This window comes from Mycteria americana, chromosome 3 (assembly GCF_035582795.1).
Source record: "Mycteria americana isolate JAX WOST 10 ecotype Jacksonville Zoo and Gardens chromosome 3, USCA_MyAme_1.0, whole genome shotgun sequence".
NCBI lineage: Eukaryota > Metazoa > Chordata > Aves > Ciconiiformes > Ciconiidae > Mycteria > Mycteria americana.
This window is the reverse complement of record NC_134367.1, coordinates 77234661-77255631: the sequence shown is the minus strand read 5'-3', so window position 1 is coordinate 77255631 and position 20971 is coordinate 77234661. Positions and strand designations below refer to the sequence as shown.

Sequence of the window (20971 nt, the reverse complement as noted above, 5' to 3'; positions counted from 1 at the left end):
CCAAATTTAATTTTTCTCATCAGAAGCTTTTTCCTAGGATATCTTAATTGTCCTTCTATGAAGGCCCTCAATTTCTTTGCTTCCTACTTGAGATAAAGTCTAACGGGGCTGAACTCAGCTTTCCTCTTCTCCTCTGAAAGCTTAATTCCTTCCCTGCCATGCCACAGCAATATGTTCTGCCTTGGTTAAGCAGCTGGACTGCTGTGACAGCAGGTTGCTGAGCCAGTGTGACCTCTCACAGGAATTCTCCAGCCGTTTCGCTATTGATATTAAATATATACACCAAATAAAGAGGTATTGTCATGGCATTATGGAGGTGTGTAACTTAAGGCTCAAGAGAAATATGATGTATACTTGGTTTGTGCATAATAATTGTTAACAACAAAACAAATTCACCATGGTCCCCTACCTTCCCCCACGAGGACCCATATAGATCTAGGCGAAAGAGGGAAACACAGCTTTGCTCAAGACCGTTCCTGTTTTCCAAGGCATACTAGGATCTGCTTGTTGCTTATTTCAGTGCTGTTTTATGTGCATTATGCTATTAACTAATATAAGTGTATCAGCCGTCTACAGCTTGGTAGATGATAGTGCTACCCTGGCATTTGGTGTATTCATCAATTTGACTTACAGTATTTTGGCATGCAATCGCATGCAAGAAAGCCCAAACATTACATCCCTTTTTAATTTTGTTCAAACTATTGTTGTGAATTAAAAGGCTAGAGTTTTGTCATCTTTAATAAAAAACCAAGCATCATCAAATGAAAATGTAAGCTCGATAGCAAAGTAAGAATGGAAATCACTCATAGGTAATAAAATTTCAGGGTTCTTTTTAAGATACAACATCTAACTGAGATGTTATAAAATAAAGGTTCTTTCAGCCTTAACTAGATGCTCAATGATACAGTTGTAATAATTTGATAAGTCTGATTTCAGATTAGTATTCCCAGCATTCTCCAGAAGAGCAAAACCAGGAAGCAAACTTCTCTTTTAGCCTGCAGTTTCACTTATTCATCCTTAGGCCAGAGAAAATGCTAACTACTGGTTATTTTTTTAAGTTGAACATTAACTGACATGTAAACATCTAATTCTGACCCACACAAACATACTATTTATTCAGTTTTGAAATTATTTCTATTTCCAGATTTCTTGCCTGTTCTGTGTACTTCTGCCATCAGATACATACTGTGGACCTAATCTCTATACTTAGCAACATGGCCAAGGGAGCTTGTATAGTCTAGAAACTGTAACTCTTCCCATCAGTACCTATATGTTGATTAATGCCACTCCATTCCCATTAATCCCTTTATTATGCCTTATTTAATATGCTTTTATTATGATTCAAATACTTATTTCTTTTTTATTTACTCTATGACCATGTGGTAAAGACACATCAACACTGTAAGCCCCTTTTATTATGAATCAGATTTTCCTTGACCTCATATATCCTGAAAAGGTACAAATAATTAATATCAGCAGTTGTTTTAATGAAAAAGAACTCTTCAATAATTTTTATATCAAAACCAGCAGAGAAAACAGAGTTTTCTTCCATCTGAGTATGAGTAAGGAATAGATTCACCTCACCTAAACTTTAACATTTATCACAGACACCCGTGTTTGAGTTAACTCTACATTCTCTTTATTGGTGAAAAAGAATAGACGATTTCAGGACACAATTCATCTGACCTGTTCTAGACATGTTCTTGAGAACAAGATGAGTCCAACTCTGAAACTATGTATTTTTCTCCATTATAAAGAGTACTTAGGAAGTCTTGCTCAGGCATAAATGTCTATATTTGGTTAAATAAATACCACTATAGGTATCTCTGGACCAGACTTTCACAGATAATATGTTGTTTGTATGCTCAGCATTGAGGTGTTCATGTGATTCATATAACTCATATTTAAAAGTGTCATAGGTGAATAGGAGCCTGAGTGTCAGCGGAACTGTGATTTACTGTTGTCTCACAATTTCCACAGTGGGACTTTGCTGTCTGAGTTGCATAACCCTTCCGGAACTGAGTGGTGCAATGTCTAAAAAACTTTAAAAATCTGAACCTTTGTCTCAAGATAGATAATTGGTGTTAATATAGGAAAAAATATTGCCTTGCTTGTTGGTTAAAAGTTGTGGCACTTAAAAAGGGTAAACAGGGAGTAGAAATAAAATGTGCTTTGTAGTTTCAGTATTTTGGATAAATACCAATAAGTGAAGTTGGTAGTTTGCATAAGTATTATTGAAGTCCAGTAAACACGCACCCTCAGCTGGGTTAATACATCATGTCATTTACCTTGTTCAGAGTTACAAAGTTTGCTTCAAGTAAAACAAAATACGTGGGATGCTGATGGATGTACAGCGTTTTCTTTGGATCTATATCCCCTGAGTTACGATATACAGATTATTAAACATGGGGGTCAGTTTTGTACCTTTACTGTGCTGCACCACACAAGATTACCAAGGTATTCTGTGTTTTAGTATATGGTCACACTCTTACAATCTGTAAACTAATTGGCTGTACTGGCTAGGTTTTCTCATCTTTTAGTTGCATTAAAACCAAGTACAAGTCACCTGCCTCATTGACACTGAGTCACTTCCCTTTTGCTGACTCCCCCTGCTGATCTAACTTCATTGGGGTTGCATAGGCACAATGTCCTTTTCTACTTACAGGTCCCTAAATGAGCCATAAACACAGAGTTTCAGCTTCCGTGACTAGTTGAACTGTTAGCAGAAAGTGCTTCCTCAGCATTTTTAAATTCTGAGTAGTTTTCAGATAACTGCTTTAGTCCATTTAGGTAGGAGCACCCTGAGAGGAGTTGAGGGTATAGTGTTGTCTGGACGTACTACCAGAAAAGAATTCACCTGTGCATCTTCCCAGCAATAATGTTAGTACCCACAGTATCTGGTTACAAAATATAGATATGACTAACCTCAATACATTGCCCATGTTCCCTATTCTCTACCGGAAAGGATGTGACCTAAGTGTAGCCATTGCCATTTGCGGAGACCAGAGCTCCTATTCCCAGCTGTGGATTGCCTCAGTCTTTCCCTGGATTAGCCTAGACCACCTCTTCTGCCTAGTTTGCAAGTGAGTCCAACACTTTGTCCTGCAGCTGCGCTTCATCTCAGCCCTCACCTAGGATCCACCAGCTGCCCTGGCACTGACCCAGTGGCCCCAGCTGGCAGTTGCCCTTCTGATTTGGGAACTCAGCTGCATCTGAGATACAAAGCATCAGTGATAATCCTGCTCACCTATTTCCATGAAGCTCCTCGTCCTTTGTTTAGCCACAGTCTTGCAGGGAAACTGATAATAGAAGCACTGAGGGGGAACTGTATCAGTGTTGTGCAATTACAGTGTTTGAAGGTGGACATCTACTACCCCCAAAGGCTTTTTAGGGTCCATTTCTTACGCTGGAAAGGAAAGAAATGTGTTTCTGGTAGGTGATTTTCTTTGTCTTACCTGTCTCTCTGCAGTGCACTGGATAGACAGAACTCCAACAGACTGCAATTACAAACTACAGAGCACTTAAATGTTTCTTCTTTTTCTCCTACTTAGATCTCTAAATATCTCCTGTTGGAACAGATTTCCTTCCGGTGCTGGAGACTACTTCAGGAAATCATTCCATTTACTTACACCCTTCCTCATTCCCTTTCTCTTGTTACCCTCCAAACTCCTCCCTTCCCTGGGAAAACAAAACCAAACAAAGAAAAACCGGAAGTAAAAAATAAACAAAACTCTATCTTTGTTTGACAACAGCTATCTCTAAGAGTACTTCCCAAGATTGTGCTGTATTTTTTGGTTTGGGCTTTGGTTTGCACAGGAATTTCTCATTAAACTACAATATTTTAAGAAGCTATTTCCTTTTTCTTCCATTTGTCCTAAAGGAATATTTGGGAATCATATCTTCAGTTCATTAAAATAAATGTGTCCTGATGAGTAGAAACTAAATATGTCATGAAGAGTATGCTTGAAATACTCCCTTTCAGCTTATGTCTGCTTTCTTTTAGGTGAAACTACTTAACATGAGACATTCTGTGGAATTACCTGACTTGAGGGAGTTTAAGTACAACTAACATCAAATATGTGTCTCCTCTTCCCCGCAGTATTTCTCTATTTATTTATATCTCTGTGTCTGTTTGTGTGTTTCACCAAAAATAACAGCACTCAGGTTGATAGAGTACAAATATTTGGTAGCTGATTAGTGCAGTATTTAAAGAGAAAGTTCAGCCAGTAAATATCTGTGATGTTCTCAGCAGGAGCCAGACAACTGGAATCGCTGATAGGAGTCAAGGGGAAAAGTGCAGTTAATAATTTGTAGATATTTACACCTTTGCTGGTTTCTTTCACGGTACAAAGGCATTAGCGAAAGTGACAGAAACAAGTTATGAGCCGTTTACTTGGGCTATCTGGAGGGATTTAATCTCACTTGGGTCATGGAGTTGAATTCTCTGGGAATTGGTGTTACCGTGATAGGCTGTATCTGAAGGCCTGGAGTGCAGAGATAAGACTTTAAGTCCAGCTGGAATTAGAAGCAATAGAATTAACTGGATTGTAATGCTGTAAACCTTTTGGTTCAGATCCTGAAAGGCCTCTGGATGGTAGTTCAAATCTCTTCCAGATGGAGGTTTGGCTCTGGGACATATGCACAAGACAAACATTAGCAATGTCAAGGACTTTTTTGGAGCACGCACGGTAAAATCAGCCTTACATGGTTCAGCATGCTTTTTGTTGCTGTTGTTCCATCTTACGGTTTTCTTAATATGGCGGGGAGCATGGTTTACTTGTTTCAAAAGGCTAATTTTCCACTTCACTGCACTCACATGTTTGTTTGTAGTTACTTCTTTTAAGGGAAGACTAGGAAAGTGTTTGAAAGGTCATTGCTTTTATAACAAATGAGGCAAGGCTGAATATAGCTGGCATATGCATATCAATTTGAGATAACCGGGATTGCTATCGTGAAAAACATAAAACAGCTATAAAGGAGCTGTTAAGGGTTGGGGGTTTTGGTTTGGTGGGATTTTTTTTTTGTTATTGGTTTTTTTTTGTTGTTCCCTCTCCCCCCTTGAGATAGGTTTTCAAGGAAATGCTTTAAAATAGTGGATGCATGGAGACCTATGAACACATGCATATTTTCCATAATGTAATGTGTTTCTGTGATCATACAGTATAATTAGACAAAAGTGACAGTGCATGAGTTGATAGATTATTTCTATACTTTAAGGATGAGAAGTTAATTGCAAACCATGATGTAAAAGACAACAATTTGTTTTTCTGAGCTTAAAATCAAGCAGTTTCCCCTAGTGTAATAGGAAATACAGTCTTTAAGTCTGCTGAAGAGAAATACAATCAAAGTACAGAGCTGATGATATTTTATGTTGGTTGTTTGTAATACTGACAGACAATACTAGTTCAGGGATTTTTTTTTTTTTTTTTTAAAGATCTGAGTAGAGAAGAAATTCTTCTTCTGATTTCAGTGTAAAACATAATTCTATAACAAGAGCCAGTTGGACTACTTTGATTTTTTCATTTCTGTAATAATTTTTATTTTTAAATCAATGTTGTTATTAATATCATTAAATTTGTACTAAATTATGGGTTATGTTAAATTTAAAAGTGAGGACTTCACAATAGCTCTGAGGAAATATGAAGGAAATCAGGGTATTATGGATTTAGAAACTGGTGGGCAAAGAGAGAAAGTGTTGTTCCCAAAGCCACTCAGTAGGCAAGTGGGAGTTCTGAACAGAAGCCCGGTTTTCAAATCCCAGTCCAGAGGTATTCCTTTTAGATATTGGACTACAAGCCATTTCTATAATACAGTAAATTGATTACTACAAAACTGCAATCTTCTCTTTCCTTCTCTTTGTAATAGGATTGTGTTCTGTGCTTGTGTGAGTCTTCATCTCAAAGAAGTTATACCTGATGGGAGTCTGTCCAATGCAGTGCATGGATATTTGCACAGCATAATTAAATTCTTATGAATAATTATCATGCATAAATGTATATCTGTAGTCTCTGTGGTAGTAGCACCAAAGCTCTAGAGAATAAGACTTCTTTTCAAAAGTACTTTTCCACCTGAGGAAGCTTGGGAGAATGTAGTAGGTGAGAGCTCAAGAATCATAGAGCATGAATACGTTCTTTATTTTATCTTGTTTAAATTTTTAAGTTGGTTTTTTTTTCAGATCTAAATGTATTGTCAAAACGCACAATAGCTCAAGAATATTTGTTTGGTGTTTCAGCAGCGTGCAAATTTGTAGAAATTGTATGAGAGAAAAACTTATGACCTTGTATTGACAATTCAGAAATTGTTCAAGTGGAATTAATGGAAAGATATTGTTATGAATTAAAAGGAAGGTAACATAACACTAGTGTGAAAAATAGCACTCTTATTAGTGTATATCTGAGTCTCAGAGAAATGTGTAAGGCCTGGAATACTGGAACAGAGTTAGAAACAGCAGTTGCATAGAATTGAATGGCAGGGCTAGTGCATGTGTTTGAGGAAGTTCTGCACTTTCTTGTTTATTAATACATAGTGTGCTGTACTGCACATCTATGTTCTGATTAAAGTGCCAGTTCTAGATCCTTTTAATTATTATAACTAAATTTGTTATAGCTAAGCCTGATGATGATAAATAGATAAAAAGTACTGATTAAGCCACTGCCATAAGCACTGAACTGTGAATTAGTCATAATATTCATTCTATTTAATCACCTCAATCTTATTTATTGTCACGGCTTACACTGAGCCATAAGCAAGGAAAACAACATCACAGTGATAGTTAGAATGTTGGTCTTGCATTATAAAATGCTAAACATTTAAATAATATATCTGTTGTTTTTCCCTGTGACAAAAGAAACAGATACTAAAAGAGACTGCAATAAGAGAAAAGGAAACTCTGTCTTCAGAATAAAATGTAATAAAGTTTGTGGAAATGCAGATTAGTTTGCAATGACTGTCAAGCCAATGTAGAAGTACTGTGATTTTATGTCTGAGGGCCTGCTCGTTTCTAAAACTAAGAAACAATTAGCATACTTGGTTTACAAGTGGTCTTAGCCATAAATGGATTCAGTAATTTGAATGCAAGTCATAACCTCCATAAATGAAATGCAGGTATCATGTCTACAAAACTAAAATCTTTCACTCGCACTGTTCAGAATTCAGTAGAAATCTGAAGTTTACCCTGAAATTAAATGGTATTTTATGTAGCTTCTAGATGATCTAGCCGACTTATGCATTTTGAAATATCTTGATAGCAGTCACCTTTCAAAGTAACCTATTTCTATACATTCTGATGCTTGTCAGGTGACTTCAGATGTACCATCTGTAACTAGAGAGTTACTCATTTTATACCAGAGTATCTCACTCTACTATATGGAAGGAAACCAAAAGCTAAATCTAGGAAAGCACTGATGAGCCTGAAACTGGGTGGGTGCAGAGTGGAGTCATCCAAGCGATGCCTTGCTCAGTTGCCTTTTAAAACTTGCAGGTGTCTGTCTTTTCAGAAAAGTGGAGCACAAGGAAATTCAATGCTTATGCCTAAAAATTCCTCTTATTTAAGCAAATCAGCTCCTAGAATTAAGTGAATGATTCAGAGCAGGTATAAAGAAATGAGGCATTTCTCCAACTTAATCTCCTTCAAAACCAGATCCAGTAAGACATTCACAGAGATCACCTTGCATGCACAAACAAGATTGGGTTGTTACAAAATTGAGGTGGTAGGGGCATGCCTTACCTTTATGCAGGGGCCTCCTCAAGAGCTTCTGTCAGAAAATGGACAAGTTGGATTCAAATGCCCCTTTAGCCTGTGTTGGTTCACCTTTTCTGTGATCTAGGTGAAATGGACTCAAGGCATTTTCCAGTTGTGCCAGTACGCAGAAAATAGTTCAAGAATAATTAAAAATAATTCAAGATTCATGCAACCAGAGGCAGGGGAGAGAGATATGAAAAGAAGGCTGAGCTGCAATCTTTAAAGCACTGCTTTAGGAGAAGAAAGTCTGGGAATTTGATACTACATTGTAGGAATACATCTCTGTATTATTAACTAGTGTTATTCAGTGGCTGTTTTGAATCAAGTTTAACTCCTCCCTGTATATGCAGTACCTTGATGGCAAAGGCAGGATCCTGAACTTTGCTTTTATGTCAGATTTCTAGAGGTCAGACCTTTTAATTTACTGGAGTTATCTACAGACAGGTTTTTAATTAATGTTTGTATACTTCAAGGGATTTAGCATAGCAGATCAGATTCAGATAAAATTCAGGTACCATAATCCAAAACAGGTTCTTAGCTGAGGGATTTTTCTGCTGTGAGAAGAGGTCCTGTATCATGCAACACAGGAGCAGCAGTTTTATTTCACAGGGACGAGTGCTTGCTTGTCTTTTTCCTGCTTGTTTTTATTTTTAGTTTTTTAGTCCCTTTTCCTGCTTTTTCTTAATTTCTTCCTGGGCTGTCACACTAGCTTCTTTCACTGGTGTTTGCACATTCAGATGTCTGCCTGCCAGCCGGGGGTTCTGTGTGACGCATGGGATCTCTCATAAAGCTTTCACTGACCTGCCTGGCACAGCCTTAATTCTTTAACACTAGCTATGTGCTTGTGTAAAATGCTTAAAGAATCATCTTTTCATTTCTTTTATCTGTATTAGCAAGATCAAGTTTGGGTTAAAAAAAAAAAAAGGGCAAACAAAACCCTAAAAACAACAGCAAAAAAACACCACGCTTGCCACATAACCTTAAATTAATCTCAAATCTGAATAATCCACCTGATGCAGGGTTTCCTGTATTTCTGAATACTTAAAATAAAGACGCATTCACCTGTGAATACTCTGGTGGGTATGTAAAGTTTACAACAATTGTAGCACTCAGGAAAAAAAAAAAAAAACAACCTAAATAACATTGCCATCTTCGCTAGCCTTTGATATCCCGCTAGCTTTCGTTTGGAACATAGGAATACTGTTGCTGAAATTGGTATGGTTTTGTCTTTCAGGGTTTCTGATTACATGTAAAATCAAAAATTGACTATATAGCAGTCTATTTTCTACAGGTACTGTGGTGTGTAATCTTGATTTTACAGTTATATAAAAACTGCAGTAACTGAAAAAATTGCTTGAACAGCTTATGAAGTTAGTCTTGCTAGCGGCCGTTCTGCTTTAGACCTTTGTGTTGGTTAGTTAAGAAATTTATTCTTAGAACACATCAGCATTTTTGCTGTTATTTTTTCATTTTTTTCTTTTTTTGTTTGTTTTTCTTCATGAATGTATCTAGCATCCTCATAGTGTGTGTTTTTCCACAGGAATGGGAGGGGAGACCCTTCAGACAAAGTAAAAGCAATGGAAATAAGGGCACAGCTGATGATAGCATAGAGGGAAAGGGAATGGCAGGACCGTGTGGCTGAGGACAGTATCCTCTCCATGTGGATACCACAGCCTAAGGAGTTGATCTGACTGTTCAGACAACTGATCAGACAACTGTCTGTTGTCTCTGGATGTGTTGTCTAATGGTGACTTATAAAAGTGAATCGATGAGCTGATGGCTTCTCCAGGTATTGTCTATAACGGCAATACTCTAGCTTCATCTCTCAGTCAAAAGGTGTTTTAAAATCCTTCTCAAGGAAAAATATTTAAAATTGAACGATGTGGCATGCAGTTATCACACCTGAATTAAATTATTACTGTGGAATATTCATGAGGCATGGATTTTTTTCCATTTTACATCTTTGCCTTATTACCTCTGTTTAACTACAACTCAAGTTAATTTGAATTACAAGGTGTCTAATTAGCATTATTAGCAAAATGCTAATTGCAGTCCTTGGCTTGTATATTGGCTTACTTAAGATTTTGTATTTTTGTGTACTACTTCATTTAGTTCATATATTTCCCATGCAGACGTAGGTTATGATTCATTTGAATTGCAGGACAGGCCAGATCTTCTCTACCGAAAGTATATGAAGTTGCTTAAATGTTTCTGTAGGACAAAACTTTTAGGTTAAATTGTTTTGTGTTCAACGTGAAATTATAGTTGTAACTGGGGGGAAAAAAAATACCTTCACACAGGAAAATATATCTTCCACCTACCCTGTTCTGAAAGGAAGGAAAAGTTCAGTGTAATCCCTGTTTATTATTATTAATCCCTGTGAGTTATAGAATCACCAGCATGTTTTCATACTGAATTTCAAATATGTTTAATGAATTTTAACCCTACCACTCAGTTATGGAGAGGTGACAGACATGAGGATTTGCTACCAGATCCTGCAGGCACTTCACCTCCAAATGGCTGACGTTTCCCTGGAGCTCTCAGACTCAAAGGGGTCGACTCCTTGTGTGGTTAGGAATAGTTTATCCTTACGCTAATAACCTCGTCTGTGGTTTTTTTTTTTTTTACTTGTGCCAAGTCTGTCAGGGCCCTGAGGGCACAGAACAGGCCTCAGGAGGCCTGAGCAGCCCTGCCCCGGCAGCCCCCTTTCACCCTGCACGGGGCTGTAGCGGGGGCCCTGGGGGAGGCTGCCTCCTGTGGCCCGGGCCCTGGCGGTGCCTGGAGGAGGCCTTCGTGGGGCTGCTCCTCACAGCCCGGAAAGCCCTGTGGGACAAAATCCATGCGCTGCAGGCAGCTGCCATTTTAGAAAAAGCAGAGGTACAAATTAAGTTTTAATTCACACTTAGTCAGTTTACAGCTTGTAACTGTGACTTGGGGGTGGAAAGGATAGGAACAGAAGCAGTATTTTGGGTAGACTTTGAAAATAGTCTTTGCACTTTCTGATTTCAGCCAAAAGCCCTTAAAACAAGGATGAATATTCTTAATGTAGAGAGTTGTGGCTCAACCAGCCGTGAGTGTTCTCACTCCTGTTAGGGTGTGCTGGGCTCAGGCCAGAAGAGGAACGTGTCTTTGAGGTTTTGATTTCTCCCGTCTGTGGGCTCCTTGGGCTCTCGGTGATCTGTCCGCTTCCCTTCAGGAAGACCCCTGAAAACTCACCACAGCAGTAACAGCAGCTGAAGCCAGAGGGTCCTTTTTTTTAATTATTATTTGTTCTGCTCCTGGATATACTGACCTCAGTGGGATTTGCTAGTGTTAAGTCTTGTACCTGCATCTTTTTTTTAATGCTATAATTTCAATGGGCACAGTCGATACGTGGCATGTTTAGAGAATTACAGATATTTTCTCCAGTTTTGTTTTCTTCTTTCAATCTTGAAAAAGCATTTAATGCCACCCAGACTGAGAGTAATATATTTTGCATTTATAGTTTAGAAATCATTAGTCTGACAGATTATTTGAATGGCGTTTGGTTGGTTGTTTTAGGAGACTCTACATCCACTTCTTTCATAGTTATATCTCTGTCTCTCTCTTTCAAGACTAGCGTTTCACTACATTCCTGTCAAGCAACAGCAGGACTCTTTCAGTTCAATTTCTCAGCTGCAGTTGTATTTGAATTCTTTTTATTCTCTCTTTGTCCCTTTTTGGTGGGGAGGGCCCACCAAAATAACTGTCCAAAAGCATATTATGAATCAGTTTTTTGTTTATATAAAAACTGTTTGTGCTGGCAACACAGTGCACATCATAAAATATTATTGATGAAGAGGTGACTCTGGAGACCTTTATCTTTGGTGTCTTTGTACTAGCCTTCATTATTTAGTTGAGATCAGTGGGATTACTGTTGCAAATTCATGTCCTATAATACAATATGAAAGAAAAGAAAGACCAGAACTTATTAAAAACATCTTATTAACAGGTTTTCTTTTGTTTTGTTTTTTTAAATAAAGATGCCTGTGATAAGAAAGAAAAAGTAATGATCAATAAAATAACGTGATGGAGATTATTTTTACTAAACTGCATTTTCAGTTAGAGATACAATTCTCTGATCTTTGATTTGAAATAACTAGCATGCAGGAAGTCTTCCTAATTGCACAACTGTGAGCAGTTCAGCAAATTGTCAACTACTTCATTGTGGAAGAGTTATAACTATTGACATAAAACTGTCAATTTACTAATTAGACTGGGCACTCTGAAAGGAAAATTTCATCTCTAAGATACCACTGTAAATCAAACCAGTAGGTTCAAGCCTGCAAAGACTTAAAACGTGATTAACTCTACTTTGGTATTATTTCTCATATGAATAAAGCTATCCATGTGCTTTATTGATTGCTCTAATGACCAAAGTCAATAATAACGAAAAATTTCTTCTGATAGATTCTTTAATGTGCTATGTAGACTAAGCAGTTAACTTCAATCCTCCCATTCCTATTCCACAAACCCCTTTAAAACTAGCCCCAAGACTAATTTAGTAGTCTTTTCTATACTGTGCTCCCTGCTGTATGGGAGATTCCATGTCAGAGTCAATCTGTGGTAAATTGTTTAGTTTTACATGCAGTGAAGTGTGCAGTAGGAGACACTCTCACTGCTACTAGAGTCTGACCTGCAGTGTCACGTCATTCACAGTAGCGTTTATTAAAATGTGGGGTGTAGGAGAGAACAACTCCACTGTGTTAATAAATAAATTATGGGTTGCCTCTTACATCCATGTATCCTATCACCTGTGTCCTAGTTAGTTGGTATCAGTCTTGGCAGAAATGTCAAAAAAATTAAATAGTTTCGAACAAAAATTACTCTCTCACTGCTAGAAGTGGCCTTTGCAGGTCTGTGTAAACTGTGGGTAAGCTTTAATTACTTCTGCCTTTGTGATAAGTTTTGTGGCTAAGCAGAGGATTTTGGTAATAAAGGTTGCCAATCTGGTAGTTTTTACCTCCAATAGATTATCTAACATAACGAATTTTCAAGTATTGTAAATAGAACATGTGTAAAAGGCTAGCAAGTGCTTCCTGGCTAAATGAGTAGTAATGTCTTTTATAAACTTTATTTTTACCTTCTCTCTGTGGTAGTGGATGCTGTTAGGCTGTGCTTTGGGAACTTGGAGGAATGCATTTTGTGCTAAACTGGGTACTGCTGTTCATAGAGTTTTACTTAGGAACAAAATAATGTCTGTATGATATCTGAGCATTCAGTAGAAATCTAGCAAGTGTATTATTAAATAAACATAGTCTAGTTGTACTCATAATTGTGAAGATAAAGAATGCTGAAATAAATATGGAGCTTTACATGAATATTATGATTCAGATATATTTCTTCTGAATTGAAATGAGATCTCCAATCTCTTTGCCATTAGAGATGTGCCATACGAATCTTTTCTACTGAGTCCAATTGAGTATCGCTCATGTAACAGCTAGATTTTTCTTAGTGCTTCAAAAGATGATCAGATTGCTCTCCTAAATTAAGCCTGTTAAGAACTTATAACACATGGATCGGTGTATCTAAAAGTCTTAATTTTTCAAGTCCATTACTACACTAATGAAATAGGATGAAAGCTTTTATTTGAATGTGTTATATCCATACTATGCTCATAAGAAATAATCTAGCATTCTGCAATGCCGCTCTAATGACAAGTGTGAAACGTGAAGAGCAAATCATGATCTGGGTTAGGTGTGCTGAGAAAAAGTATGAATGCACTGGTTTACCAATAGTAACATCAGGCTTAATCAATACCAGTTTGTCTAGCCAAGAAAAAGCCCCATTTCTTCCTCTTCACAGACTCTAGACTTTGCCCCGTTCCTTGGGGACTTATCACCTGCTGACCCTTCTTCAGCCTTACCCGTCAGTTCTGAGACATTTATGAGCCTCCAGGATCTGGCTATCTGTTGTTGTCTTGCAAGTCACTTGCTCTGAAATGTTACAGAGGTAGTATAATAAGAATAAAAGTCTTGGAAGGTGCTAGATTTTAGAGAAGCAGACAAGCTTTAGTCAGGTGGTGCTGAGGGAAGCAGCGCTGATTATTTAGTAAAAATGTCTATGCTGTTGTAGGAAAATGTGTGTTCCCTTTTAAAATTATTTTTCTAGGCTGAAGTGCTTGTATTGTGAAAACGAACTCAAGCTTGCATTGAGAAGAGTAAGAAAACAACAGCAAAAAGATTGTATCATCTCTGTTAAGATGCGTTAGGTTTGTGACAGTAGGTGCGATCTATTGCTGTTCATGTAATATTAATTACATGTGTTAAGCTGTGTTTGCATATGTATGTTTACCATCAGAATACATCTTGGTTCCTGCTCTGTCTAGGGGACAGAGTTCTCAGTGTGTACTGTCACTGGAAGCAGTGAATTGTAGTAGCTTGGTGTGGATACCCCTGTTAGAGTGGCAAAAAGGAAATAAATTTTTTATTAAGTAATCCTACCATTTTGGGGAACTCTTTTTTGTCTTATTGCCTCAAGATACTAAACTCATGCTGAGGGGTCACCATACAATGGTTACCTCTTCAAATACTCTCATGTAGACAGGTCAATAGCCATCATTTTGCAGAGGAGTCTTGAGTGCTCACATGGTTTGCATTAGATTTAGCACTTTTTCAGTGGCTTGTATGCTGATTTTTAAACCCTCTTAAGTACCTGAAATTATTTCTTTCATTATTTTAAAAATCCTTCTGCATTAATACTTGTCCCTTGGTTGGGTCATTTGCTCAACATTTTAATGATTTATGTCTCTCATGTAGATATTAGCAGGTACAAAGATGTGTTTTAATGATACTCTGCTGCATATTGTTCACTGGGGGAGAATATAAAGCAGGGAAAATACAAAGCATTGAATACATGGATAGTTTCCAGCCTTTTAAATGATTCAGTCTTTGAATCACTGGTTTCTGTTGCTGACCTCTGCTTCTGACCTTTCCCTGACTTCACAGGTCAACAGTTCTGTCACCAACTGCATTTTGAATAATTTGTCATCTGAGATCTCTAGATACTATTTCTGTTCTCAGATATTTTATTTTTTTTTAAGTGATCGTTGACCAAAATTCAGTTGTGGTTCTACAATACAAAATTAGATCTTGGCTACTGGATAGAAAGTACACTAAGAGAAGAGTGTACTGTCCGCTGTAGTGGGCACCAGTACAATATACTGGTGGACTGTACACAGGTTTCCAGTACTTCCCTCATACATTGAAAAAACACCTCAATCCTCCCTGTTCTTCATATGATGCATAGTAGCTTCAGTTCAAATTTAATATGCCGTTTGCCAACTTTTTTTCCTGTCTTCCCCCTCAAAAAGGGATGGAACAACTGTCATACATCCAAAGCATAAAAATTTCCATACCTGGTTATTTGGGAAATACTCAACTATGTTTGACATGACTTTTTCTGTTCAGTGCTGTACTGCTGTTCTTTCTATTTCTTTCTCTATTCTGTCATTTTCCCATTTATACACCGGAAAAGTCTTCTCTGATACATCCTTTTTAATGCATAGCTTTCTTTGTGAGCCATTTGGCTGTGTACAAGAGGGGCAGTTGCTTTAATCTCGCAATCAGAAGGCTTTCTTCTTCTCACAGTGTGTTCTTGATTAATGCAAACTAATAATTACAAACACTTTGGCATGCAGTGTTACAACGCCACAAGTGATTGGCTGGCCTGCAGTTTGACAGGCTTTTCTTAGACTCAAGAAAGAACGATACAAAAATTGCATTTCAAAGGTTTTATCTCGCCAGAATTCCTAATTTTATTTTGATGCAATTATAGCAATGACATTTAGTAGTGCTGTCGCTAAAGAAACAGTAACATTTTGAATGCATAGTGTTTTTCAAGGACAAATGTCTTTTTTGCTATTCTTTTTTTTGAAGGTGGAAAACTAAAATTCTCAAGCACACTAAATCTTTTAGAAGTGTATTACATTATTATTAATAAATTATGACCCTGAAGAATGCCCAGCATAGATGTGGGAAAGGAGATTTTCCCCTTCTTACAAATTTGGGAAGCGAGGCATAGAATTTTGTAGGGGTTTTTTGTTTGGTTGGGTTTTATTTTTTGTTACTTTTCCCCCCCACTCCTCACTGCCAGACAGGCACAAACCCAAGATACTCTGCCAGTCTATCTTGGACTTTTCCTGCTGGATTAATTTGTCCCTTAAAAACTTAATCTAACTCTTGCTAGAACAAAGAGAAAATGCTGTTGACTTAAAGCTGGGTCTGGTTAATCTTATCAAAAGAGTTAAATGCATCTGCCTTTCTGATGGGTTTTATGCCCATCATAAGAATTAAAGTAAAGAAGTGTTGGACAGGGTGGTTTTTTAATGAAGGAAAAAATATGAAGTTGTTAGCTACAGTGTGAGTGAACAGCTGAGTAGTCGCTGATAGTGTGGGACTATGCTACTAGTTCCCTGTGTATATGCTTTTAGCATGCCTTAAGTGGAGGATGACATTCTTATTTCAGAGAGCTGCTTCATGTGAAAAGTACTCTTGTGTGCATGAGAAATGTCGTGAGAAAAACTATTGCAGAGAGTGAGAGCACTGTAAGTTCACAGCATGCCATAAAGCACACTAGCTTTCCCTTGTAGATAAGACCTTAAAAGGTGACCACAAAATTAATACAATTGTTGTTACTATTAATAAATAAAAAGATACTGCCACATTAAGCATATTTGGACATGGTCCAGTGCTAGCTGTAGTAGTTGAATTCTAACTAACAGTAGGCGATTACTGCATCAATTCCTTTCTGTTCTGGTTTCTTTAAGGATGCTTTCTTGATTATATTTTGCAAATCAGCCACTCGTTTCTCAACTATTATAAGACTGCGGCATAATCAATATAGTGACACTGTTTCAAATCCATTTTAAATATGCACTTTTCTAGAATCTCACTCAACCTTATAAATGGTCCTATGCATGTTTTCTTTCTCGCTTAAGAGTTATTATGACTTCTTATATTTTTGTGATTATGGACCTAGACCTGCAAACTACTTAATACTTGGGAATTTTTCTCCTGAAATAACTTCAGTGAAGTTAAAGGATTAATTCCTCTAAAAAGTTTAACCTGAAATATTTTCTTCCTATGAAATCAAGATCATTAGTACCAGAGTTGATAACATATACCTGTGGAACTGCTTCTATGAGACTGTTTAAATTATCTTATTGTGTAGCAATCTTGTGACTCTATTTTTGTGTGTATACTAGCATAGCATCATTAACTTCAAGAGTCTCACATTAATCATGCAGGGATGAAGTAACAGAAAGATTTACAGTTGATGTTACTATCAGGAAAAAGTGGTTGTGCTTTGGGTTTGGGTGGGTTTTGTTGGGTGTGTTTTTGGGGTTTTTTAGTTTTTTTTTTTATAAGTGTTCTTCCCTGTCCCCTTCCTGCCCCTAAATTTTATAAAGCACACTTACTTCTTATTGCTCACCCTTTCTTTCTAGTATTCTCTTCTGGAGTGTAAAATATGTAAGGATTATCCAAAGATATACAAACCTACTGAATTCCTCTAAATTGGAAAAATAAATGTTCTAATAAATGTATACTAACAAATTTGAATATGAAAGATGAGGGATAGGTGTTAAATAAGACTAACAAGTTAATATTTTCTTGTTTTAACAAGTCAGTGAGTTACACAGTATGCTTATGGAGAGAAATTCTAGACCTGAAAAGGGGGGGAAAAAAAAATATAAGACTCCCATTAACAGCCAATTGACCAGATGATGATAGTGCGTCTACCATGCTGGGGAAAATCAAAAGTTTGAAAGTGTAGGAAAAACGATGATAATGGGATATTTAAATTGCTTTCCTGTAAGTTAGGTAAGTATCATATCAAACCATGACCCCAAGAGTAAACTTGTAGATGCTGTCAGGTTGTGTTATGGAAAAGTTGATCAAAGAACCTACAAGAGAAGGTAATGCAGAGGACCTAGTTTATAACATTAGTAACAAAGACCTATTCTTTAACAATGACCATAATATATTTACATTCAGCAACTTCCCAAAATCTGAGAAAGACACAAGCATTGTGCTTAATTTTAAAAAGGAGAAGCTACATAAAAGTAAGGGTGCTTGTTGAGAAGAAGCTAGAAGGGGTAGCTAAAAAGAGTTAAATCTTTGGAGGAGATGTGGAAATTATACTGGACTCAAAGATTATGTGCACAGAAATTTGAGGACTGAATAGAAGCTAGCATGACTAAATTGTGGGGGTGAAAAAAAAGGGGATGTTATTAGAATCAAGGATGCATCTTTCAGAAAAATGGGTAAAATGAGTAATGAGATAAATTGAAGCTTCATAAGAGGTCAAAATTTACTGGAATAATTGATGGAAAACTTGATTTTTAAAATAATTAATTCAAGGGGTGTTTTTCCCAGAATTTCAAGTAAAGTATTATTACTTTATACTAACTACACTATACTGCAGCTGTTTTTCTCTGAAAGAGTCAAATCTACTGCTAGTCACCCATGTGTCTGCCTGCAATACAACTTGCACATGTTCAAGATCTTTTTTATCTATCTCAAAGGCCAGTGCTTGAGCTATGACAGTAGAGAGCAGAGCTCAGCGCAGACTAAGGTGTTTTACTCAACTTTTCAGATAGGCTGCATCAACCTTTTATAGTTAAGTTCCTACTGCTAGGTTAGTTCAAAGCTGTCACAGCCATGTCTGCACTATGCTGAAGAAATGCCTCATAGAGAAGTAAAAAGGAGATGGGTCTAGATGTGGTACTGGATTACTTTGTAATCCAACTATGATTTAAGTAGGCACTAATTTCACTAATGCAGTTAAACCTCTTGACTGCCATAATTTCTCTTCTGGGTAAAGTTTTCCTGTTATCCCTGAGTAGTGACACTATCCCAAACACTGACTAATCCAAGTAGCAAATATTTTAATTATTGATACCTTTCTTAGTTGTTTATTTCTGCTATGTATATGGAAATCCATGAGCTTCATATCTATTTCTCAGATTATTTATTGTCTACGAATTAAATATTAATTGGTGTGAGATTAATATTAAAAAGAGAAGACTTGTGCTAATGTCACTTAAATTTTTTGTGTGCTGGGGAAATATTTTTATAAATGTTCCTATATATGCCATCTATAAAAATATTCTTTGATAGATCATCCTGTTAACCACACTATTTTGCAGTTGTGAAATTAATAATGCTGATTTGTAATCTTTAATTTTACTGCAAAAGACAGAGTACACTCATAAATGAACTATCTATATTCAAAAAGCCATAGCAAAGTTTGCTAAGGATGTTGGGGTTTTTTATTAACAATGACTGACAAATCTTGTAGCTAATGTAAATGTCCAGGGATCTACTAACAATCCTCACTTCACATTGTCATTACATTGTATTATAGTTAGGTAAAGGCTTTATCTGGCAACAAGAAGTCTAATTTATTTACAGCAAACATTATCAAAATTCACGAGCAGCCCATGAAAACAGAAACAGATTTCAGTAAAGTTAGAGCCATTTAATACTTAAACAACAAAACAGAGAAAAGCTACTTAACCTAGTCTGTGTTACAATCCAGTCTTTCTAACTGTGTATTCTACTTCCAATTGTTGTGGTTTTTTGCTTTTTTTCCCCTTAGTCAGCTGCAGGCCAAGATGTAAACAGTGTTGAACAAGATGAGTCTTTGTAGCTTTTTAATCATAATTAAGTCAGTCCCTGTCTTAAACTGAGAAAACGTACCTACTGTTTGACTCCTGTTCACAACACTGACCTCAGGATGGAAGGGCTGTATGTTCTGCCAGTGACTGAGCTTTATGATGAATATTGTCATATAATCTGATTGGACTTTTTCAGCGTAAACATGATAAAATTGTTTAGCTAAAGTCTAAAAGAAATGGCGGTAGGAAAAGAGACAACAAAAGCAACTTTTGTATGTTTACTTATTAAGTAGATTAAAGCCTTTATATGCTTTGGTTGTTTTTTTTTTGAAGGGCCCATCTTGCTGGGACGATGTGCTGATTCCCAACAGAATAAGAGGTGTTTGCCAGTCCCAAAGGTGCAATGGAAACACAGCGGTAAGATTTTGTCATGTTTCTCCAAGTACTGTGGCACTTATAATAATAACTGTAGCAACTCTAACCATATGAGAATTGCAGAGATGAATGTAAATTGACATGTATGGTACACTTCAAAAGAGCTGTTCAGCATCAGATAACATATCTCTGATGTTTATCGAAAGGGAGGAACTTGGTCAGTTGCTGCTTGGAATGAAGGAGGAAATCATTTTATGTCATCTCTTTTACTGAAGTAGACCTCTTAGATATTCAAGTGTGCATAGTTAAATGCAAAATGTAATACTTAAACATTTATGTCAATGCTTATTTTATAATTATTGTGTCAGTGCCCTGACAACTTCAAATTTCTATGTCATCTTGCATATAAGATCTTTCATATTAGACTTTCAGGCTTTGTCCACAGAAGCAGATTCTTCACACTGATTACTTTAAAATCTGTTCTCCCACATGCTCATCGCTGTTGTTTACTTTAAGTGTTTCTCAAAGTGACATCAATGAAAAGCCTGAGTAAGAAGCAGCACAGACATCTCAAATTCTTAATGAAGATTTTTCAAAACATGATTTATGTATACTTATATCTTCTCATGTGTTAGATATTGTTCAATAGTATTTAATACTAAAGAGGTCTTAAAGGTACTTCCTTCTCAGAAAAAAGCTTAATTTGAGGTGTTCCTTCTGGACACAGCTCTTAAAGACAAACGCAAAACCTTGTATGTATGAAAGGATTCTAGTCATCAAAGACTTGCAGACTGGGACAACATAAGTGCCTTTTTTCAGAGGTACTCACCTGCTCTGGTGCAGTCTTCTCTTTGTCTTCCCTAACAAGATGGTTGTGAGGTGGCGTGTCCATGCAGTTCCATAAGTGTCTCCTGCTTGGCCACAGATGGTGTCAGGAAATATTTTACCTAACTTTAGACACCAAACGGTTGTTTTAACTGCATGGGATTTATGGCTGTTTCCGTGCATAGCCAACAGAAACTGAGGTCTTGCAGCTTTTTGGCTTGTGCTTCTCTCTGTTCCTTGTAGCAGTGGCTCAACCACTCTTGAAAGTGGCAGATATTAGACATTCATATGCTATTCTCTCAGCAGTACTGAGCTCTGTTAGGTGTATAAAAGGAAGCACCACTTTGTCTCTGGGCAGACTGGCTGCAGTCTGCCTGTTGTGCTTCAGGAAC

The 20971-nt window shown here is 37.0% G+C and overlaps 1 protein-coding gene across 2 annotated transcripts in view; it reads left to right on the top strand.

Annotated features, from left to right (window-relative positions):
* Nucleotides 1-20971, top strand: part of PRKN (parkin RBR E3 ubiquitin protein ligase) — an 802017-nt gene that overhangs the window by 367769 nt on the left and 413277 nt on the right. The window contains exon 5 of one of the 2 annotated variants that reach the window (XM_075499097.1): nucleotides 19713-19796. The exons of the other annotated variant lie outside the window; for it this stretch is intronic. Coding sequence (XP_075355212.1) covers nucleotides 19713-19796 — 84 coding nt within the window. The remainder of the gene's footprint in view (nucleotides 1-19712; nucleotides 19797-20971) is intronic. 2 annotated transcript variants of the gene reach the window in all.